A 26,028-nucleotide genomic window follows, 5' to 3' on the forward strand; every position below is an offset into this window, starting at 1 on the left:
TACTCGATATACATATACACACATGCACACATACATGTATATACATATATACACATACATACTACACATACATGTGTTTAAAATGTGCTTATACAAAAGTAAAATGCACACTTAACACATATTAAGATGCATATAGATGGGTATATAATGTGTTTGACAGCTGTATATTGATACAATCTGAGCTTACAAATGTGCAGATGATAGCTATTTGTACCTGATATATTTGTCAATTATCTACAGGTATCCAGGTAAGTGCGGCATAGATATTCATAATTACAAATACGTACATGAAACAATACACTGAAGTGCGCTTAAACACACATTAAATACACGTTCCACATACATTATGGTGGTGCCTATAAACGTAAATATAATGTGTTTTGACAGGAATTACTGGGTCAATGGGGGCCCCAAGTGGTCTAAAGCACTCACCGCTCCGGATCACTGCCATCTCACCTCTGTCTCTTTGGGTTCGAGTCCAAGGCGGCTAGCGTGGGTATGTGGGAAAGCCTGCCAGTAGCTTCTCGTGGGTCGGTGGTTCTTCCCTGGGTTTTCCAGGGTTCTTCCTCCACCAGTTATACTTGCCGCCATGTATAGCCTATCTTGTGCTGAAAAATGACGTTAAACCCTAGAACAACAACAACAACAACTGGGTCAATGCTTATTTTAATAGGGGTTTAATGAGTATAGGCTATTGTTTACCATGTATTTAACGGTAAATTGTTGTAAAGTGTGGGACATTGATGCTAGTTACAAACTAAAATCTATTTCTGGCTCAGAGTTGTTGAGGGAACAGAGTAATCCGGCTAAACACCATTTGTCAAAAAAAATGAACAAGATTTAGTCTGTGAAAATGTATTATTATTCTATATTATAACCTGGATATAAAGGTGGACAATATAGTGTTGCTAGTGACTTGTTTATGGTTGTAGTAAGACCACCAGTGTTTAACCCAAATGACATATTTGTATTCCGCTGCTATCAAGAAGCAAAGATCCTAAAACTCAGGCTCCAAGAATGATACCTCTTTTTGGAGGAGGCCAAATTTAAGACAGTTGTGAAAGTTGTTAAAGAATTTATTAATAGGTGTTTGATCCATTTTACTGCAAGACCCCTTCCTGGTTGTATTGTTTCACACTAAAAAAAACAAAATGTCTATGGTTTCTATTTTACTGCAATGGGTGCATAGCTTGGACTTTGATATACCTTTCAGGTACATATTATAATCAACCAGTAGTATACCATGAATAGTTTTAAAACAAACATCTTTATTAACAGGATCAATGAAATTGTTGTTTAGATTTTCCCAAACTAAGGGAAATCTAGATTATATATCTTTTTTAACATTGGGCTCTAGAATACAATTTTTCAAATCTAACTGATAAATAGTTTTTGTTTTAATATTAATAATTAAGAAATCAGGGTTGTGTTCTAAGATTTCTTTTAAGACTATTAGGCAGTTTTAGTAAAATTGGGGAATGTTTAAAGTACGCTTACATGTACATATATTTATTCAATGCTAAGTTGGAATTTAGATGTCTAAGTTGTAATCTGATCTCATATCTAGCGAAAAATTTCCATTTGGCTGGAAAGTCGTCATTTATTCATTTTTGAATGTATTGAATTCTTAATATCCTTATCTTATATTCAATGTTAATAATATTAATACTGCCCTCCATAAATGGATTGTAACAAATTGCCCTAGCAAGGGGTTCATATTGGGCATTCCATCGGAATATAAAAATATTTCTATTAAATAATCTCAAGTAATGTTTAGGGAGATCTATGACACTTGCTATGTACCATAATTTACTATACACTAACAGATTAATTACATGATGTTTCAGTGCGAGAGATAGCCTTCTGCTTTTCCATAAATTTAATTTTTTTTTCTAGTTTTGTTTGTATTATTTTCCATTGATCATCATTTGTAAGATTGTTGCCAGAGAGAAAGCCAACTATTCTTTTTTTATGTCAATCCATGATATCCCAAAGGGATGGTCATTCCAACTTTTCCATTCCCCCATGAAAAGTCCATGATTTTGAGACATTAATTTTTGCTCCAGAAGCTTGGCAATTTATTTGCAACCAAAATAAAGATTTTTCAAAATAAAATTCAGTGCAATGGCAGCCTGTACTATCGTCTGCAAATAAAGAGATTGTACTCTATTTTGGATGCCAGATATATCCTTTTCAGATTGTATTTTAGCTGTAAAGGGTTCAATTACTAATACATATAGGAGTGGAGAAAGGAAATGCCCTTGACACACACCCCTTGAAATAGGAAAAGGTTTTGATATAGAGTTGTTTTCGTGACAAATGAGTAATAATCAGTGGATAATATTGAACACAATAAGATGAAATTTGCATGGAAACCAAAAGATTCTAAAGTTTTCAACATGAATTTGCAGTTTATCAAATGCCTTCTCCTAATCTAGGCAGATGAAGGTGTGGGTGATTTCTTTTTGCTCTATATAATCGCTGATATTTCGAACAAAAAATATAAAACATTTACCATCCTTTAACTCCACGTTTCTGAACCAAAAAGAAAATAATATATTTTTTAAACAATGCATGAGAAATTCTCTTTTAATATAGGAATGAATTGATGATTATCAGGTGTTTCAAAATTAAGTAACATGAAGATCTACAAACTATTTAGACAAGATTGAGATGTCAATTTTATGACATTAATGTGACAGCTGGTTTACATGTCCATGCTGCCCCAAGTCTTTGTTTCAGTTTCAAACCCTGTACATTTATATACTACAATATATGTAAATTTATTTGTTTCTCTCTGTCCCATTGTATCTATTTCCCTTACATTATCCGCATACCTGCCTTTTTTACTTTCATCTTGTGTGATGATATCTGTACATTTTGCTACTATTTGGTCATGCTTTACTATTTTGTTGACCTGTCTGCTGATATGTCATGTCATTCAATCTTTTATCTTACTGCATTACTGTCTTTTTGGGTACTTATACCAAACTTTATGCTTTAGTTTGTAAGTTCTACCATATTTTGCCAGTAGCTTCTCGTGGGTCGGTGGTTCTTCCCTGGGTTTTCCAGGGCTCATCCTTCACCTGTTATACTGGTCGCCAAATATAGCCTATCTTGTGCTGAAAAATGGCAGTAAACCCTAGAACAAGAACAAAAACATCTACCATATTTATATACATAACATCCATGTGTCTAAGTTGATTTAATTAAGAATGGGTAACAGGGTACAATTTAAAGAGCACTTCCTCTACTATCAAATATTTTAGTTTATTATGTCAACTAATAGAAAGATTTTGCAGTTTTCAATGACCACATGTACCTTCTAGATAAATGTCTGTCACACATTTTTATGCAACCACTGCTTGCAACAGGATATCATATTTATTCACTTAAAAGTCATGTCCAACAACAATCAACATGAACACTGATCTGCCATTGCAACATGGTCTACGTTGTTTGTTCTACTGGTTAGTCCTAACAAACTGCATCAACCCAGGTCTGCAAGGACATTTAAATGATGGTAGATCTGGGTCTATGCAGTTGAATCCTACTTATGCATGGGTATATATGGTAATTTCTATTTAGTACCGTCCATCCATATGTTATGACCATCCATTTCATCCTAGAAGCTTGTTAGCAAGACTGTCCATCTGTCCCTAGAAGTTTCTTAGTAAAACAGTTTTTCTGTCCCTGGAAGCTTATTATCTAGATTATCAATCTGATCCTCGAAGTTTGTTAGTAAGACTGACAATCTGTCCCTAGAAGCTTGTTAGCTAGATTATCAATCTGATCCTCGAAGTTTGTTAGCAAGACTGTGCATCTGTCCCTAGAAGCTTCTTAGCAATAATGTCCATCTGTCCCTTGAAGTTTGTTAGCAAGACTGGCAATGTGTCCCAAGAAGCTTGTAAGCAAAGAGTGTCCTTCTGTCTCTCCAAATTTTTTAGGAAGACTGCATCTGTCCCCAGAAGCTTGTTAGCAAATCTGTCCAACTGTCCTTAGAAGCTTGTTAGCAAGACTACATCTGTCCCTAGAAGCTTGTTAGCAAGATTGTGCATCTGTTCCTTGAAGGTTGTTAGTAAGACTGACAATCTGTCCCTAGAAGCTTGTTAGCAAGACTACATCTGTCCCTAGAAGCTTGTTAACAAAGCTGTCCATATCTCCCCAGAAGCTTGTTAGCAACTCTGTGCTTCTGTCCCAAGAAGCTTGTTAGCAAGACTGTCCATCTGTCCCTAAAAGCTGCTGTCTCTAGAAGCTTGTTAGCAAGTCTGTGTGTCTGTCCCTAGAAGCTTGTTAGCAAGTATGTGTGTCTCTGTCCCTAAAAGCTTGTTAGCAAGACTGTCCATCTGTCCCTAAAAGCTGTTGTCTCTAGAAGCTTGTTAGCAAGTCTGTGTGTCTGTCCCTAGAAGCTTGTTAGCAAGTCTGTGTGTCTGTCCCTAGAAGCTTATTAGCAAGACTGTCCATCTGTCCCTAAAAGCTGTTGTCTCTAGAAGCTTGTTAACAAGTATGTGTGTCTGTCTCTAGAAGCTTATTAGCAAGACTGTCCATCTGTCCACAGAAGCTTGTTAGGAAGACTGCAAAAAACACTTTAGGTAAGCAAATTAAATATGTCTAGCAATAAACATATTTGTCTGAATATGTTAATAACTGAAGAGATTCTCAACACATAACAGCATTTTTTCATATATTTTTTCTTCCTGTCTTGATTTTTATTTTTGGGACAAATCTTGTTTGCATAATTCACTAGAACTGACTCAAGGCAGACAACTTTAATTTCAGTCATATTTGTACTTGTATATAGATGACATGATTAGATTTTCAGGCATTAAAACAATACTTGCATATATTTTGTAACTTTGTGACTTAAATAGTTTGGCAAACAAACTTGTAAGCACTATTAATTTTTAAAAAAAACACTAGAGGTAGACAAATTAATTTTGATGTATTTGCATTTATATGTATTTTCTAAGGATGATTAATGTGATTGAACTGTTTCCAATTTTTCTAGTCTTTTATATAGAATCCATATTTCAAGAAATTTGCTGCTTCTGCAGTCCAAAACATAAAAGCATCATCTTTACAGCACACTGACCCCAAATTGCCCTATAAATAAAAATCCTTCACTTTTCAGGGTGAGCTCTGGTATATGTAGTAAAGCAAACAAAACAGCTACAGGAAGGTATATCTATGTAAATTAATTAAAGGGACATTTACAGTAATTAGCATAGACTTTGAAGTTGAAATGTTGATGTTATTAGAGACAATATATTAGATTAATTGACTCTAATTAGCAACAGTAACTTATATATAGTCGGAAAGGAAATTGAGATTTTATAATTCAACTTGGATAATCTTCGCCTAGGCCTCTAGACCTAAATCACGTTCTGTTTATACTTTGCTACAGAGGTTCAAAGTGATTGTGAGTGCGGTCAGAGATAATTTACATGCTAACAAATCAACTTGTTGACAAATCATGATTGAGAAATTCGAGGCTTTGTTTAACATGACAAACATATTTCTATATCTGAAACACTGAATATAGAGAAATATGATGCCAAATTTTCTTCTGTGAAGTCCTTTAGCTTGATTCAAAAGAGAGAAACAATGGATTGCAGTGGGAAACTTTGAGCTTGAATTTAGTCTAGCGTAGTTTAACAATGAAATGTTTGTTTGCTCTACCTGCTAATTGCCCATCTAGCCTATGCATCACCACAACAAAGATAATACCTGATGAAGATTTTGCTTTACAGACCATTACAGCAATTTTTGCATTTTTACACATATTTCTAACTTTCTGAACAAAACCAATATTAGCATAATTCAACAGAAAATAATGAGGTTGACAAAATAAACATAATAAACATAATTATATGCATATTTAGGTGACCAGATTACCTTACTGTACAATTATAGCAACATTTAAAAAAATTTATATCAAATTGTCATTTGGGGTACACCATTCTTTTTGTCTTTTTGTCTACAGTGTTTTACAAACATAAATCCAGTTCTCTTGACTGTAAAGCCAATTCTCATTTAGACAACAAGAAAGACCAGACTGTAACCATGAAGTAATGATGTCATATTCAATATATGACATCATGACGTCATGGTGATATTACAAAACAATATCAAAACAAAGTGATTGATTTTGATTCTCTGGCTCATTAGGATTGACTTGTAATAGAATTTTTTAAAATAATATTTTGACACAGCAAATGTTTGAAAATTGTACAGGGAAACGTTCAGAAGGTATGTGTCATTTTATATTTTTTTTTATATCTCTTTCTTTCTATTAATTGTTTATATACATATTCAAAACACTTGTGTTTCTCTTTTTTCCAATGGGCAACTTTGCTTTCACACAAAGACACAGTGGTCCCATTCAAGAGTGCTCTTAAAACTCACTTATGTTGACTGCAAGAACAAACTTAAAGACCTAATAATGTTTCCTACCTTAAATATTTTCAGCATGTTTTTCATGTTTTCTAATTTCATGGTGTTTGTTTTTGTAATCATATCATTACATATGTTTTTATATTATAGGTGTTGTCAAATGTTGTAAAGGGCTTAGAGCTTCTAAAGATTAGGCGCTATACAAAGTCCTCATTATTATTATTATTATTATTATTATTATTATTATTTAGGGACCATAACATTTAAATTACTAATGTTTCTAAATCTTGATGCAAAAGTGTACAGTGGTAAAAAAAATATTGTAACAAGAATATACTGTATTTAAGTGGAAAAATTATAACTTTTTTTAAAACTTTTAATTTCTATTTTGTAAAACCCCATTCATTCAGATATGGAAGGAATGCAGCAAAGCTTTGGGTCCTCACTAAGTAAGCAGTACACCAGCACCCAGAAAGATACTGCCAAACTGATGGCTGAGTATTGGAAGCTGAAGAAAGAGCTCACAAAAGTAAGTGCTCATATTACTGTCAGTGACATTATTTCTAAGGCAGGTTTGATCCAGATTAAATTATGTTGTAAAAAGGCACACTCAAAGTAACTATTGATAATAATCTTTATCTCCCGCTTGCAGAATTTCAGGATTCACAAAAATACATAAACATCTAGACTTGCTTATAAACCAAAGTAAGTAAGCAAAGTTTTCAGAACCAGATCTGCCATCAAATGTGCCAGATGATCTGGTTCCATGCAGTTTGTTATGAGTAATCAGTGGAACAAACATCATTGAACCTGATCAGCTGGTGCATGATGTGATGGCAGATCAGGGTATTTGTTGTTTTTCACTGGGCTCCACCCATAAGCAATTACATATGATATATTACTTAAACTGATTGTGGCAAACCAAATTGAATGAAACCAACTTTACAAAGATGAAACAGTGAAGTGCAACCTTAAGTGTATTAAGTCACATATTACATGACACAGATAATGATTCAGGAGTTAAATTTGGTTATCTTCTCTAGCTCTTTTTTAAGGTTTTCCATGCTCTCTTTCCATTTATTTTTGTTGATGTTAATTTTTATAGATGTGTAAAAAAGAGTTATATTGCAAGGAAACTTTAATTCATTGGGATGTTTGTTATCTCTTCAAGGTGAAAAATCTTTAATAGGTTCTTGAAATTAAATAATTAACCTTGAAACCTGACAAAATTGATAAACTTCAAGTAAAGAATAAAACAAATATTTCACAGGAACATAAAATCGTTTTTGGGAGTATATGCAAATAAACTTTACATTTCTGTTTTTTCTTCTTTACAGGAAATAAGCAGCAATAAAAAGCGATGCATCCAAATAAAAAATCAGAAGCTTAAGAATGAACAGCTAAGCCGAAAATTGAAACAGTTACAGAAAGAACTGGAGACAGAGGAAGCTAGGTGGCACAGTAGACTGAAAATGTATACCAAGGGATGGAAATCTGCCATCATCACACGCAAGTATGAGGAAAAGATATGGGGAATCCAGGCTGAACTTGAAAAAAGGGTACTAATATATAGGTTTTCTCTGTAGTAAATAAGGCACATACAATGTATTACTGACCAAGCTGTCTTCAGGCCTTATGACAGAATGCATGCTTTGTAGTTTGGAAAGATTGAATTGAAACCTTGGTTGGGTTGTTTGATTGGAGTCATCGTCATCACTCCCATCCTCTCATTTTTTGATGGTGGCTGTACAGTTTGCAGGATTAATGGCAGAGGCATTTTTTAGCCAGTTGTAAGAGAATATCTGAATAAGGTTCAAAATTGAATCAGATCAGAGCAAATGGTAAGCATCCAGACATATACAGCAATTGCTACTAAACAAGATGACTGGTTCAGATGTTTGAGCTATGAAATTGAAGCAAATATTTTGCAATATATACAGCCTTGGTTCATTCTATAATTGTGGCACTTGATTGAGGTCATGATCATAATTCATATTATTTTATAATACATTTTGGGGATTATCTTACTCTTAGTATTAATGATGCTATTGAACACATTGATTACACTTAAGAGAAAATCAAATTTAATTTCAGACTTAACCTAAAATAAGACATGCAAACAGGAGAAGTGTAACAGTCTGAATATAGATTAGTACAAAACTGGTCATTTTTGCTGTTAAAGAATGTTTCACATGCAATTTTAATTTCATGCTGCCGTTCTTTTTTATTTAGTTATTTTATTTATGTAACTGTTTTGACATTTTTTCATAATTTTGATTTTCACAGAAGATAGATTTTGGTAACAGATATAGCAAAAATGAAAACGCTGTGAAAAAAACTGTAACACAGAATGCCAGTATTAGTACTGACGAATCAGACCAATGGCAAAGTTTCCATGTGTACAAATCAGATAGCAAGGTCTAATTCAAGAAGAGGCATTTAATGGTTCATGATCATTATTGGTTGTTTCCTAGTACATGTATATTTTTATTTTTTTCTGGTTGTTGATCATTTAGAAATATTTTACAGAAAATCTTTGATGTAAACTACCTACATTATTGGTTCTTAGTCAAGTTTTTCAACAGTAAGTGTAGTTTACTGTACAGCAAGAATTGTAAATACTGGGAATTGGATTTAACCAAAAATAAATGTAATAAAATTTTACCCCTGATTATTTTAGATACCATATATATGTGGTTGTAAGTCAAGTCTATCGGCAAATTACATAGACCAAGATCTGCCATCATATAATGCACTGGCAGATATGATTCTGTGTAGTTTGTTAAGACTGATCAGTATAACAAACAACACAAACCCTGATAGGCTGGCAAAAATTGCAATGGTATATCAGTGTCTATGTTGTTTGCATTTGGACTTATATACAAGCATATATGGCACTAAAGTTAAAGCTTACCAGTAATTCAGGGGCCCCGAGTGGCCGAGTGGTCTAAAGCGCTCTTCGTTACGGATCACTGCCATCTCACCTCTATCTGCGGCGGTTCGAGTCTAAGATTCAGCCAATGTGGGCATGTGAGAAAGCTTGCCAGTAGCTTCTCGTGGGTCGGTGGTTCTTTCCGGGGTTTTCCGGGTTCTTCCTCCACCATTAATACTGGCCGCCATGTATAGCCTATCGTGCTGAAAAATGGCGTTAAACCCCACAACAACAACAACCAGTAATTCAACTCAAATAAGTTGTCAAGGTGTCTAAGGTGGGTGCAGTTTTAGGTCCTATAAGCAGTCACTGCTGACATGCGATTGGCCAGTTCTTATAGCTGTGGCAGACAGGCGGCTGTTAGCATGAGGATCAGTTCTAAATTAAACCTGGTTTCATCACTCTTTACAATGCATATAAAAAGAGAGGTTTTTCAAGATAATAACAGCAGTGGTTCTCCCTCAACATCATGCAGTGAGTGTAAATGTACTGTTTTTGTGATTATTTCAAGCATAAAAATACCTGTTTTGAGTATTCTTTCTGATGAGTGCTTCATTATGTTCTGTTTGTTATATATCCTACCATAATAAGTAATATTTTTATTACTTTATTTCAGGATAAGCTCCAATCTGATGCAAGGATCCTTTTAAAAGAGTCAGCAAAAAGGGAACAGAAGCTGATACACCAGAAAGAGGAACTGCAGAATAAGGTCCACCTTATATTTAATGATACTACCACTACCACTACTACTACTACTACTACTACTACTAATAATAATAATAATAATAATAATAATAATAATAATAATAATAATAATAATATAATAATAATAATAATAATAATAATAATAATAATAATATTATAATAATAATAATAATAATAATAATAATAATCTTTAAATGATACTACTACTACCACTACTACTACTCCTACTACTACTACTACTAATAATAATAATATAATAATAATAATAATAATAATAATAATAATAATCTTTAAATGATACTACTACTACCACTACTACTACTACTACTACTACTAATAATAATAATATAATAATAATAATAATAATAATAATATAATAATAATAATAATAATAATAATAATAATAATATAATAATATAATAATAATAATAATAATAATAATAATAATAATAATCTTTAAATGATACTACTACTACCACTACTACTACTCCTACTACTTCTACTACTAATAATAATAATAATATAATAATAATAATAATAATATAATAATAATAATAATAATAATAATAATAATATAATAATAATAATAATAATAATAATATAATAATAATAATAATAATAATAATAATAATATAATAATATAATAATAATAATAATAATAATAATAATAATAATCTTTAAATGATACTACTACTACCACTACTACTACTCCTACTACTTCTACTACTAATAATAATAATAATATAATAATAATAATAATAATAATAATAATAATAATATAATAATAATAATAATAATAATAATAATATAATAATAATAATAATAATAATAATAATAATATAATAATAATAATAATAATAATAATAATAATAATATAATAATATAATAATAATAATAATAATAATAATAATAATCTTTAAATGATACTACTACTACCACTACTACTACTCCTACTACTTCTACTACTAATAATAATAATTATAATAATAATAATAGTAGTAACCTCATTAGTTAAATTCTGTTAAGTTTCTCTGAGACCACTATTTTTTTAACTTTTATTTTCTTCCAATAAATGTATGTCTCATTGTGGATCTTTATGTAGTTTATTATTGTAACTTAATATCAGTCAGTACAAGTTAGAATTTTCAGATGCACATTGTCAGATCTTTATGTAGTTTATTATTATAACTTAATATCAGTCAATACAAGTTAGAATTTTCAGATGCACATTGTCAGATCTTTATGTAGTCTATTATTGTAACTTAATATCAGTCAATACAAGTTAGAATTTTCAGATGCACATTGTCAGATCTTTATGTAGTTTATTATTGTAACTTAATATCAGTCAATACAAGTTAGAATTTTCAGATGCACATTGTCAGACCTTTATGTAGTTTATTATTGTAACTGAATATCAGTCAGCACAAGTTAGAATTTTCAGATGCACATTGTCAGACCTTTATGTAGTTTATTATTATAACTGAATATCAGTCAGTACAAGTTAGAATTTTCAGATGCACATTGTCAGACCTTTATGTAGTTTATTATTATAACTGAATATCAGTCAATACAAGTTAGACTTTTCAGATGTGCCTTGTCAGATCTTTATGCAGTTTATTATTGTAACTGAATATCAGTCAATACAAGTTAGAATTTTCAGATGCGCATTGTCAGATCTTTATGTAGTTTATTATTGTAACTTAATATCAGTCAATACAAGTTAGAATTTTCAGATGTGCCTTGTCAGATCTTTATGTAGTTTATTATTGTAACTGAATATCAGTCAATACAAGTTAGAATTTTCAGATGCACATTGTCAGATCTTTATGTAGTTTATTGTTGTAACTGAATATCAGTCAATACAAGTTAGTATTTTCAGATGTGCATTGTCAGATCTTTATGTAGTTTATTATTGTAACTGAATATCAGTCAGTACAAGTTAGAATTTTCAGATGCGCATTGTCAGATCTTTATGTAGTTTATTATTGTAACTGAATATCAGTCAGTACAAGTTAGAATTTTCAGATGTGCATTGTCAGATCTTTATGTAGTTTATTATTGTAACTTAATATCAGTCAATACAAGTTAGAATTTACAGAAGAGGTATGTAACATGAAAAGTCCTTTAAGAAAAGGAAGCTTTACTTTCAATTTCTTTTAATTCTTAGATTTCCATACTTGAGCAGTTCCCCGATGGTTCATGTTTGACAGATACTGAAGTTATGAAACAGTATCAGCAAGCCAGGTTAATTTTAACTTACACTGATGATTTACTTCTGTTGCTATTTCTAAATTTCTACTGGTTTTTATGTTTTACTTTTAAGAAAAAATACATGATGATACCTGTGGAATTAGTGTAGATATAAGTGCATGTAAAAAATGTATATAAAAAAAATCTTTCTTTAACTTGGATTGCTGATTTTCTTTAATGTGAAGACATTGAACTGTTTCATTGTACTTTTCCCTGTGTTTAAGATACAAGATTATTGTGATACCCAGAATCTGTGTAGCTGTTCATCAGTCAGTTACCTTGGCTCTCCTAAATTGCTGGACAACAATTTACAAATCTTGATAGTCATCTTGCTCATTTAGAAACCATATGAAGGCAGGTATTTAAATTCTTGGCTCCCTTCCTTGGGGCCTGTGAGTCAGTCCTTCAGAGGTAAATTCTTGGCTCCCTCCGTTGGAATCTATAAAACTGTCCAACAGAGGTAAAGTGTACTGTGTGGCTTTGTGATTACAGTCCTGGAGTGTTGTGGAGAAGAATATAAAAAGAAGCATTGACGCTTACAATAATGAGTTATCCAAGTTGCTTTAGTTCAGTTGAATTAGGGCTCTGCTCATTAAAGTCATTCTTGTTGTTATTATGGGGTTCAGTGACATTTTTCAGCACATGATAGGCTATATATGGTGGCCAGTGCTACTAGTGGAAGAAGAACCTAGATAACCCCTGGGAAGAACCACCAACTTGCAGGAAGCTACTGGCAAATTTTCTCAAAAACCCCCCATTGGCTGAGCACAGTAAAGTTAGTGGAACACTAAAGCAATCATGCCTATCCATCCACTCATACTTCTGTCAAAAATTTGGTTTTTGAAAGATATTTTACTGAGGTTTATTAAATTTTAACCATGATTTGATGCACATCTTTATACTGATGTTACCTTGAAAGAATTTTTATCTCAAGCCAACTTTATCATCATTTAGAGGAGTTACAGCCACTCATTACCTGTCCTAACTTTCATTTAAAAGCCTGACTTTATTGAAGCTTTTTTTATATCATCCAGATTTGGCATGCACCTTTATAATGGGGAGATCCTGAATAGGTTTGATTTTCAGTGTTCTGTGACACCATTTCTATGAGTTATTCCCCTTTAAAATATAGCAAGCCAAACTTAATTACCTATCATTTTCCTCATGACTTTGGTTTCCACAAGGTAACTTTACCAAAATTGTTTGCATTTCAACCATATTTCAAACATGGCTTTAGATTGAAGAGACCACGACTTAATTAAATTTCCAGCATTTTACAACAGCCTTTGACACTTTAGTCCAATTCTCCTTACTTTGGTTTCTATTGTGTAACTTGAACTTTAGATAAATTTGGAATGCAGAACTATATTTATTAACTTTAAATGAGTTCAATTACCAGCATTTCATGACATTATTTACAGTTTTAGCCCACTAATTGCCTGTCATCCTGACTTTGCTTTTCACAGCATTACTTTACTAGGCTTTGTTGGATTTGATCTAAATTCAGCATGATGGATTATACTGACAAGACCTTGAATGAGTTTAATTTAAATCCTTCCCTATTATTGTTAGTTAGAGTTATGGCCCCTGAATGAATCTTCGTAACTTTTACTTTCACAGCATAACTTTATTAATTAAAGATTGGGTTTCAGCCAGATTTATCATGTATGTCTATACTGATCAGACCATAAATGAGTTGGATTTTATGTCTTGTCTGTCATCATTTAGGAGAGTTATGGCCGCTGAATGACCATCTCCTAAATTTTGGTTTTGGGGGTGCTCACTGGTTATTATGTACTTTTGAGAGGGTGACATATGTAAGGTGAAGTTGTTTGCATTTAAAACAGTCACAATGGAGAGAATGTTGGCATACCTCTATGCTACTTTAATGTAATGTGACTGACATTTCTTTGGATATCGTACTTTTGAAAATTGTACATGATCTAAGCACACTGCTAACTAAAATGACTGCTCCCTCGTGCTAAAAAATCAGCCTGAATTAGTCTAAAGTACACTATCCGTAGCAGCTTGCCAGACTAGACAATACCAGCTTCTGAAAGTGCAATGAATGAATTACCAAATATATAAAATGTAAAAAAAGTTATCAGCTCTTTTTTATACAATTTACCTCTGAAGTTCAGGAAGTGAAAATGACCAAGTGGAGCAAGCACATTTTTGAAAGGTGCACATCTGGAGTAAGGTCAAGTTGTACTCTATAACCATATTACACCCATCAATCATATACCAAAATAAAGAGAATGAAAGGTTCTTTGAACTATACCTAAGATATACAAGGTCTTTTTAAATAGCCAGTATAACCAGTGAGGAATGCCGGGGAAGTTCTTTTTCTTTAAAATTCTAACCCTATGTAAAATACGAAACTGTAGAGTGCCACCTTTCCGACACAGGTGTTCTTGCGTTTTGCCATCCTGAGCAAATGGTAGAGAGTAGAACACTTTATGGTGCACCCATTTTCTGATAGCTCTTGTAGAGTTTGTTTATATTTCATCAAGTGATAACGCATTTCTTTGAGAGAAGCAATAACTTATATACTAATTTAAATATATGGCTTAAAATTGAGTTCCTTAAACAGATTATCATTAGTTTTTGTTATTGCTTGGACTAATTTTGGGATACCACAGAAATGAAAAATTGGATTTATCAAAGCCCCCATTATATCCATATATTCTATTGCAGATTGAAAATAGATCGGCTAGAGAAAGACAACAAAGAATTAATACACGAGTTTAGGATGGTGAGACAACAAAATGATTCAAGAACTGATTTTGTGAGCATTTTATTTATATAGTTTTACTTTTGATAGCAGTGATTCATTTAGAAACCATTAGTTAATTTACTGGATATTATTTTTTGTATGCCCTGCCACAAAAGTGTAAGAACCACATCCATCTTCCCATCCATATGTCATAATTCAAGAAACCTATGTTCAACATGTAAGCCTTGTTAAACCAGTATGTTAAATTCATTACAATTTTTACAGATTTTTTTACCTTAATATCAAGCCCTATACCAAATTTGGTTTTAATTCATTAAGCCGTTGAAAATGAATTTAATGGAAACTTATGACAGATGGGATGCGAGACAAACGGCAACACTACAGCTGCTTTCTTTAATTCATTATAATGAAAACACCAGTGAAAAAGCCATGTCTCCAGATGTTGGTAAAAAAAAACAATTTAAATTCCTCAGATGACCCTTTGGTTAGCTTGCTAGCATCTGACAAAGTGATCTACCAATCTGTGTTGTGCAAAAAGGTAAGCCATGTTGAGTGTATAGCACAACATAAATGATATCTGCTCCCCAGTCACAAAACAGTCTGAGCACCATTTGTTTAATCAGGCTTAAGTTTTAAAATCATTACTCTGAGTGAGGTTTGAAAGAAAAAAATTATGGAGTATCTTATTTTAAGTGTCTTTAATTACCCGCAAAATTGCAAAGATCTTTTAAAGATTTCAGGTACATTCTTGAAATCTGGAGTTCTTATACATAGTCAACATTGTTGCGTGTGTGTGTGTGTGTGTGATTTAGATTTTTAACGTAGCTTTAACAATTTTCCAGTCATATCGCTACAATGTCTGCACTGTGGCAGTTTAAAGTGATGTCTAGCACTGGGGCATCATGCCGCAGACATGTAGCATGATGTCCCACCCAGTCACATTATTCTGACACCAGGCCGACTAGTCCTAACACTAACCTCCCAATGCTGAGCGCCTAGCGAGGCAGCTGTTAGTACCATTTTTAGAAGTCTTTGGTATGAACCCATGACCTCTTGCATCTGGGGCAGATGCTCTAACCACTAGGCCACTGGAGCAGTCAACATTTTTTTGACTATGAGGCCTTATAACATCAAGAAATTTTTCCCCATCTACCTTAAAACAGCATCCATTTAAAAGCAGTTTTTTAATTTATGAACATATTTTGAGAAATTCAGAGATATGAAATACTTAGTTGGTACTACAAAGGTCAACATGATGGTTATTATCAAAAATAAAATAGATTACTCCTGTCTTCCCACACATTGTTTTCTCATGTCTAATGCAAGCCTTTCTACGTTCAAAATGAAGTATATATTTTGCATTTTAAAAGAACAATATAAATTATATTGACTCTTATATAAGCAAAGCAAATTTTTTAAAATGTGCACACACACATATGCACAGACAGGAGGAAATATTACTAATTTTTTTTAGTCTGCATCATAGCATTGCTGCAATGCAAATTTGTACCATATGGGTGTGAATTTGAAGCCTAACACTCATCAGCCTGACCTGGCTGCACTGGTGTATGTATGAACCAGGCACTTTGCTTCAATTGTATTGGCACCTACTTGTATGTATGAACAAGGCACTTTGCTTCAGTTGTATTGTAACCTACTTGTATGTATGAAGAAGGCACTTTGCTTCAGTTGTATTGTAACCTACTTGTATGTATGAAGAAGGCACTTTAGGCACTTTGCTTCAGTTGTATTGTAACCTACTTGTATGTATGAAGAAGGCACTTTGCTTCAGTTGTATTGGCACATACTTGTATGTATGAACAAGGCACTTTGCTTCAGTTGTATTGGCACCTACTTGTATGTATGAAGAAGGCACTTTGCTTCAGTTGTATTGGCACCTACTTGTATGTATGTACAAGGCACTTTGCTTCAGTTGTATTGGCACATACTTGTATGTATGAACAAGGCACTTTGCTTCAGTTGTATTGGCACATACTTGTATGTATGTACAAGGCACTTTGCTTCAGTTATATTGGCACCTACTTGTATGTATGAACAAGGCACTTTGCTTCAATTGTATTGGCACATACTTGTATGTATGAACAAGGCACTTTCCTTCAATTGTACTGGCACCTACTTGTATGTATGAACAAGGCACTTTGCTTCAATTGTATTGGCACCTACTTGTATGTATGTACAAGGCACTTTGCTTCAATTGTATTGGCACCTACTTGTATGTATGTACAAGGCACTTTCCTTCAATTGTACTGGCACCTACTTGTATGTATGAACAAGGCAATTTGCTTCAATTGTATTGGCACCTACTTGTATGTATGTACAAGGCACTTTGCTTCAATTGTATTGGCACCTACTTGTATGTATGTACAAGGCACTTTGCTTCAATTGTATTGGCACCTACTTGTATGTATGAACAAGGCACTTTGCTTCAATTGTACTGGCACCTACTTGTATGTATGAACAAGGCACTTTCCTTCAATTGTACTGGCACCTACTTGTATGTATGTACAAGGCACTTTGCTTCAGTTGTATTGGCACCTACTTGTATGTATGAACAAGGCACTTTCCTTCAATTGTACTGGCACCTACTTGTATGTATGAACAAGGCACTTTGCTTCAATTGTACTGGCACCTACTTGTATGTATGAACAAGGCACTTTCCTTCAATTGTACTGGCACCTACTTGTATGTATGTACAAGGCACTTTGCTTCAGTTGTATTGGCTCCTACTTGTATGTATGAAAAGGCACTTTGCTTAAATTGTATTGGCACATACTTGTATGTATGTACAGGGCACTTTGCTTCAATTGTATTGGCACCTACTTGTATGTATGTACAAGGCACTTTGCTTCAGTTGTATTGGCACCTACTTGTATGTATGAACAAAGCACTTTGCTTCAATTGTATTGGCACCTACTTGTATGTATGTACAAGGCACTTTGCTTCAGTTGTATTGGCACCTACTTGTATGTATGTACAGGGCACTTTGCTTCAGTTGTATTGGCTCCTACTTGTATGTATGAAAAAGGCACTTTGCTTCAGTTGTATTGGCACATACTTGTATGTATGAACAAAGCACTTTGCTTCAATTGTATTGGCACATACTTGTATGCATGTACAAGGCACTTTGCTTCAGTTGTATTGGCACCTACTTGTATGTATGAACAAGGCACTTTGCTTCAATTGTATTGGCACATACTTGTATGTATGTACAAGGCACTCTGCTTCAATTGTATTGGCACCTACTTGTATGTATGAAGAAGGCACTTTGCTTCAGTTGTATTGGCACATACTTGTATGTATGAACAAAGCACTTTGCTTCAATTGTATTGGCACCTATTTGTATGTATGAACAAGGCACTTTGCTTCAGTTGTATTGGCACCTACTTGAGTAAAATGCCAAATGAAAAAAATAATGCAAATTGAAGTTTAGTATTAGGCGATAATGTTACATCAAAAAAAGTTATTTTTCAATAGAATTGTTTTGAATGCATTATGAGTCTACAAGAACACTGTCAAATATTAATAGCATTTACACATTCTTTGTCCAGCATGAAATATTGACAGATCTTCTTGCTCAGGCCACCTAACACATTTTCCTCTCAACTGTTTTGTTAAATAATTATATCACAAGCATTCTCACCACATTAATTAACACTCAAATGACAAACATTAGGAGCCTTAATAAACTGCCAATTGAAACTATCTACATATGATTTACAGACTGTGCATATTTATGTTTATTGTAAAAATCATAGACCACAGCCTCCAATTCTTTATGTATGAAAATTTTCATTTCAAATTTAATAATCACCAAAAGAAATACTTTCCCAATTAATACCAAAAATATGACACAAAATCATGCTTTTTGCTACATCCACCGCTGGTGAATGACTGGGTACAGGTAAGACGTTCAAGCAAATTGACCAGGGTGTGTTTATCTCCTATTTACCAACAGACCTATGTTTCAACGATGTCTTGCATGTAAACAAACCTTATAGTCACATTACATAATGGGATTATGCAAGGGGGAGGACATTATGTAATTGTTATTCAGTCATATTCACTTAAGAATGGTGTAACATAGTGTGGTTTTCAAACCTGAAATCAAGTTCCTAATATCATATTTTACATTTCAAGAACTTTTAGACATATGTATTAACAACTTCTGGTAAATAATATTGTATTATATATTTCATTGAGAGATCTTCAATTACATCAGCAAGCAAAAAATGATATCACCAAAGTCAATGGCAGTGTCATTATTGGAACTACTTTATTTTTCCATTTAGGAAATATATCTACTCTTAAGTATGTGATTCAGATGTGTTTAGGCCTGTTTTTCCTGTTCCTTCTCTCTCTCTCTGTTGTTTGAAAACAGTTGTTAATTTGACAAAATACACAATTTAAAACATTATTTGTAAAAGATACATTTTTAAAAGGTGGCTGTCCTAATATTATTATAAATGTTGTTACTTGTTATCATTGTAGCAGGCTCTAATGCATCCATTATTCACATTGCAACAGAATGGAGAAAAGATCCATGCAGATCGATGGGTCTCACCATAAAAAATATAATAAAAAGAAAATCTCGTTTTTTGGTAGATATAAGGAAATATTTCACTAGTAAAGTGGAAACGTTTTGTATTGACATTTGTAGATTTGCCTCAAAGAGTGTAGATGTCGTCTGTATTTTGCTGAAAAATGTGGTAAAAATTAAAATAAACCTTGGACTTGATAGTCCACAGAGAAACTGTCATGATTTTACTTATTCAAAAGAATTGCTGTTAGAAATAGAAATACCAATGGAAATGTCTTATGTTTCATTACTGATACAATCAGACAAAAAATTATCCTATTGAATTTATTTTTATTATAGAAAAAAAAATGAAAATAATACTGATGAAAGTTTGACTTTTAGAGGCAACATACTTGGTCAGTTTAAATAGTTTTGGTTACCATATGTACTTGCTTATAAGTCAAATCCAACAACAAACTGCTCAGACCCAGATTTGCCATGTCATGATGTACAAGCTAATCTTGTTAGGCACCATCGGTAGAACAAACAGCATAGACCCTGATCTGTAGGTGCATTATGTGGTGGCAGAGCTGAGTACATGTTGTTTGCAGTATGACCCAACTGTAAATGTGTAGGTGAGTATATACGGTACCTTGTATTAAAACTATAGGGGTGACAGATAAAACTACAGGGGTGATACAGATAAAACTACAGGGGTGACAGATAAAACTACAGGGGTGACACAGATAAAACTTTAAGGGTGACACAGATAAAACTATAGGGGTGACACAGATAAAACTACAGGGGTGACACAGATAAAACCTGCCTTGAAACTGCTACAAGAGACCACCTGTCTTCACAGGCCAAGTTCATTAAGGCTTCTTTCAACAATTCTTTAACATCTAAGGAAATTAAGGCCTCTTTCAACCATTTTTGAATGTTTATGGAAATTAACGTCTTCTTCAACTATTCTATAACGTCTATAGATATAAAGGCCTCTTTCATCCCTTCTCTAATGTCATTAATGACAATACAGATAATAAAACCTATACAAATACATAGATATCGCTTGTTCCTATATTAACACCAATATTTCATCATGTGGTATGAAAAACGTGATATTTTAGTAAGTGGCAAAGCCACAAGTTAAACTATATCATTTTTGGTACCACAGGATGAAATATATCTGGTACCACACAATGAAATATATCTGGTATTCACTCATGAGTTAAACTATATCATTTTTGGTACCACACAATAAAATATATCTGGTACCACACAACGAAATATATCTGGTATTTACTCTTTATCTTTTATCTCGATCTATGTTGCTTGCAATTGGACCAGAATTGTAAACAGGTATGCACATAAGTTAACTGGCATTACACCAGCAAGAACTTAAGTCAAATTTTACATAAATCACATGATATGAACCCTCTTCATTCATTGGCTTACTATAATAGCTTCATAACTTTGAATATTAATACAAAATATATGAATATGCCTACATGGGCAAAAAGTTCAACATTTTACATAAGCATGACTAGTTTTAAATTACTGGACTAGTTGCTATCTGTAGAATACAAAAAAAATGTATTAAAATTTACATAAAATTTTTCAAGTAAAAGCAATAGTGAATGTGTTAATAATGGAGATGACTGTATTCCTGCCTCCATTTTCTTCACAGCTTGGAGATGACATTCTCACCAAGGCTACTAGCTATGACAAGATGGTAACTGAAAATATCGAACTCATGATGGCACTAAGAACAAGTGAACTACAAAAGAATAAATTTAAACTTGACAACAGAAGAGTAAGTATTGCTTCCTGTTATTAATAATATCTACATTGTAATCACCAAAATCTGTAACTGATAGTCAAGAACTTATCCAATGGCCTGTTGGCAATCATCTGCAAGGCATCTCTCCATCCATCCAACAATTAGCATAATATTTGTACCCAAACTACATCTTCATTGGAACTTGACATTCAGTTGCATACTGAAGTCTGTAAGGTCCTAAATGAATCTAATGCCTTTTGAACATCCAAAATTGACATCATGGTGGCCATCTTGAAAAGTGTGATATCACTTTTCCTCCTGAATGGATGTTCATCATGTTTACTTTAAAACTTTTATAACACGTTCAAGGTCCAAAATCAAAATGATGCTGTTCTAACATCCAACATTGCCACCTTGGTGATCATTACGAAAGCCATACTATTGCTACATACCTGAAGATGGTTATATTGACATTGGGCCATTGGGTTTATAGCTCACTTGGTCACAAGGCCAAGTGAATCTATGGTATGGCCCCATTTCCATTGTGCATCCATCTATCAACAATTGCCAGTTATCACTTCTGATCCATTTCCCAAAGTTGAAAAATGGGTTTATTATCATCAAAATCTCAGATCCATGCATATTATAACTATGATCTTGTGCACGATTGGCTAACGTTATCTCCACTGTGGAGACCATATATCTCATCTGATTTGTATCAAACTTTGAATAGTTGCTTATACATGTACAGTCAAACCCACCTGGAAAGATCACCCCATTAGCCAAACAATAATGGTCTTTCAAGACAAGTGATTTCTCATGAAAGGTCATAAAAGTATACCATTTATATATGTACATTGAAAATGTAATCTCTCAAGACAGGTGGTCTCTCAGTGGAGTGATCTCTTGAGACAGATTGTACTACATCTCTCAAGAGAGATTTTACTTTATCTCTCAAGACAAGTTTTACTGTATATTTCAAGACAGGTTTTACTGCACTTTTAAAGACAGGCTTTACTGTGTATTTCAAGACAGGTTTACTGCATCTCCCCAGACAGGTCTTCCTGTATATTTCAAGACAAGTTTTACTGCACTTTTAAAGACAGGCTTTACTGTATATTTCAAGACAGGTTTACTGCATCTCCCCAGACAGGTCTTCCTGTATATTTCAAGACAAGTTTTACTGCATCTCTCCAGACAGATTTTACTGTATATTTCAAGACAGGTTTTACTGTGTTTATCATGACAAGTTTCACTGTATCTCTCAAAACAGGTTTTACTGTATCTTTCAAGACAGGTTTTATTGTATATCTCAAAACAGGTTTTACTGTATCACTTAAGACAGGTTTTACTGCATCTCTCAAGACAGTTTCGCTTTATCATGAAGGTCTCAGGCAAGCTTGATAATGTGCAAAATCCATGCAAACTAAAGAGGTGATCTTGGATAGGACCATTTTTTTAAAAATTTAAGATGTACATACTGTATATTGATTTCAACTGTAATATCACCTATTCATTTAGGTACAGATTTATTACTCTGACTAACATGCTAGATGTATGATGGTCTCACTATGATTAGTATAGATGTTATTTCACCTCCTACTTATCTATTCACCTCCCAAATTTTTGTTCTTGTCTTTTCATTCTTGGGTGGGATGCGAGGGAGATACAGGGATTTGTTTTCATTATGGGGAGGAGGGGGATACTTGAAAATCTTGAAAGTATTGAACATGTAGATAGGGAAAAAAGTTGTATACTGCTGATGTCTTTATTGGGGAAAAGGTTATATACTGCTGATGTCTTTATTGGGGAAAAGGTTATATACTGCTGATGTCTTTATTGGAGAAAAGGTTATATACTGCTGATGTCTTTATTGGGGAAAAGGTTATATACTGCTGATGTCTTTATAGGGGAAAAGGTTATATACTGGTGATGTCTTTATTGGGGAAAAGGTTATATACTGGTGATGTCTTTATTGGGGAAAAGGTTATATACTGCTGATGTCTTTATAGGGGAAAAGGTTATATACTGCTGATGTCTTTATTGGGGAAAAGGTTATATACTGCTGATGTCTTTATAGGGGAAAAGGTTATATACTGCTGATGTCTTTATTGGGGAAAAGGTTATATACTGCTGATGTCTTTATAGGGGAAAAGGTTATATACTGCTGATGTCTTTATAGTGGAAAAGGTTATATACTGCTGATGTCTTTATAGGGGAAAAGGTTATATACTGCTGATGTCTTTATAGGGGAAAAGGTTATATACTGGTGATGTCTTTATTGGGGAAAAGGTTATATACTGGTGATGTCTTTATTGGGGAAAAGGTTATATACTGCTGATGTCTTTATAGGGGAAAAGGTTATATACTGCTGATGTCTTTATAGGGGAAAAGGTTATATACTGCTGATGTCTTTATAGGGGAAAAGGTTATATACTGGTGTTGTAATTAAAACTCCCCTACAGTGGAAACAAATCTCCTGGAATGAAAACAAATCTTGTGTATATCCACTTTGGACTTGACAAATCTATATGAATGAAGTTTTATCAATCCAGCTAGTGGACAAAACCAAAAGACCCAGTAACTAGCTAAATAAATTTAAAAGCCACCACATAAAAACCCATAACATATCATTCAATTTTATAAAAGTATTAATAAATAATTCACTTACGAAGCACCTATAAAAAACTAAGGAAACTGCGAAATCGGATGTCCTAGATGTCCTTAATGAACTGAGTAATCAGCTAGGATTCCGGTCCTAGATGTCCTTAACGAACCGTGTAATCGGCTAGGACTCCGGTCTCTTGCTAAATAAAGTATAAATAACATTCAATCTCTAAAAACATTAATTAATAAATAACTTAAAGAGTAAATATCTAAAAACTTATAAATAACATAACGTAGGAAACACACCCTAAACACCTCGACTAGTAATACCATAATAACCTTGAAAATCTCTCTTCATACATGATTTCTACTAAGAACCTCTATAAACAGCATAGAACATCCCCCTCCTTTTAGAACATTTTGAAGAAGAAAAAAAAATCGAAAAAAATAATAAAAAAAAAAATTAAAAAAATCGCAAGAAACACCAGGCAAATGCAACAAGAAACAAGCGATGTAAAGCAAGCAGGACCGTTCCCGAGGAGCTCTCCTTCCCACTAATGACAGCCAACCATTCAACTGTAGGGACCTTTATAGACCCATAGACTGAGGCCAAACTATCAGGGTTCCTTGAATCCATAAAAGCCTGGGGGAGGTGGCACCATCCCCTTCCCCAGGAACAACTAGCAGACTGCGGTGCAGTCAGAAAAAAGTGGCACATGCACAATTGTGCACACGCCACTATAATTAAACTCAACAACAAAAGCTGGTGGATATATCTGAAGAATACCTTCAATGATTCCAGTTCAATAAGCTTTTTTAGCTAATGAGTATGATTATAGATTGAAATAAATGTGATTATGGATTAAAATGAATGTGATTATGGATTAAAATGAATGTGATTACGGATTAAAATGAGTATGATCATGGATTAAAATGAATGTGATTATGGATTAAAATAAATGTGATTATGGATTAAAATGAATGTGATTATGGATTAAAATAAATATGATTATGGATTAAAATAAATTTGATTATGGATTAAAATGAATGTGATTATGGATTAAAATGAATGTGATGATGGATTAAAATGAGTATGATCATGGATTAAAATGAATGTGATTATGGATTAAAATAAATATGATTATGGATTAAAATGAATGTGATTATGGATTAAAATGAATGTGATTATGGATTAAAATAAATGTGATTATGGATTAAAATGAATGTGATTATGCATTAAAAAGAATCTGATTATGGATTAAAATGAATGTGATTATGGATTAAAATAAATGTGATTATGGATTAAAATGAGTATGATTATGGATTAAAATGAGTATGATCATGGATTAAAATGAATGTGACTATGGATTAAAATAAATATGATTATGGATTAAAATGAGTATGATCATGGATTAAAATGAATGTGATTATGGATTAAAATGAATGTGATTATGGATTAAAATGAATGTGATTATGGATTAAAAAAAATATGATTTTGGATTAAAATAAATATGATTATGGATCAAAATGAATGTGATTATGGATTAAAATGAGTATGATCATGGATTAAAATGAATGTGATTATGGATTAAAATGAATGTGATTATGGATTAAAATAAATATGATTATGGATTAAAATGAATGTGATTATTGATTGAAATAAATGTGATTATGGATTAAAATGAATGTGATTATGGATTAAAATAAATGTGATTATCGATTAAAATGAATGTGATTATGGATTAAAATGAATATGATTATGGATTGAAATAAATATGATTATGGATTAAAATGAATGTGATTATGGATTAAAATGAATGTGATTATGGATTAAAATGAATGTGACTATGGATTAAAATAAATGTGGTTATGGATTAAAATGAATGTGATTATGGATTAAAATGAATGTGATTATGGATTAAAATGAGCATGATTATGGATTAAAATGAATGTGATTATGGATTAAAATAAATATGATTATGGATTAAAATGAATGTGATTATGGATTAAAATGAATGTGATTATGGATTAAAATGAACGTGATTATGGAATAAAATAAATGTGGTTATGGATTAAAATGAATGTGA

General features: G+C 32.8%; 1 protein-coding gene across 1 annotated transcript in view; it reads left to right on the top strand.

Moving 5' to 3' along the window:
• The first annotated feature begins 6,146 nt into the window (after positions 1-6,146).
• Positions 6,147-26,028, top strand: part of LOC149773056 (centrosomal protein of 290 kDa-like) — a 30,461-nt gene continuing 10,579 nt past the window's right edge. Inside the window, exons 1-7 of the mRNA XM_089946847.1 lie at positions 6,147-6,249; positions 6,804-6,922; positions 7,731-7,952; positions 9,942-10,034; positions 12,198-12,274; positions 14,978-15,068; positions 21,242-21,367. Of these exons, the coding sequence (XP_089802973.1) occupies positions 6,216-6,249; positions 6,804-6,922; positions 7,731-7,952; positions 9,942-10,034; positions 12,198-12,274; positions 14,978-15,068; positions 21,242-21,367 (762 nt within the window). The 5' untranslated portion in view covers positions 6,147-6,215. The remainder of the gene's footprint in view (positions 6,250-6,803; positions 6,923-7,730; positions 7,953-9,941; positions 10,035-12,197; positions 12,275-14,977; positions 15,069-21,241; positions 21,368-26,028) is intronic.

Source organism: Sinohyriopsis cumingii, unplaced genomic scaffold (genome assembly GCF_028554795.1).
Source record: "Sinohyriopsis cumingii isolate HCF-2022 unplaced genomic scaffold, ASM2855479v2 utg000913l, whole genome shotgun sequence".
Lineage (NCBI taxonomy): Eukaryota > Metazoa > Mollusca > Bivalvia > Unionida > Unionidae > Sinohyriopsis > Sinohyriopsis cumingii.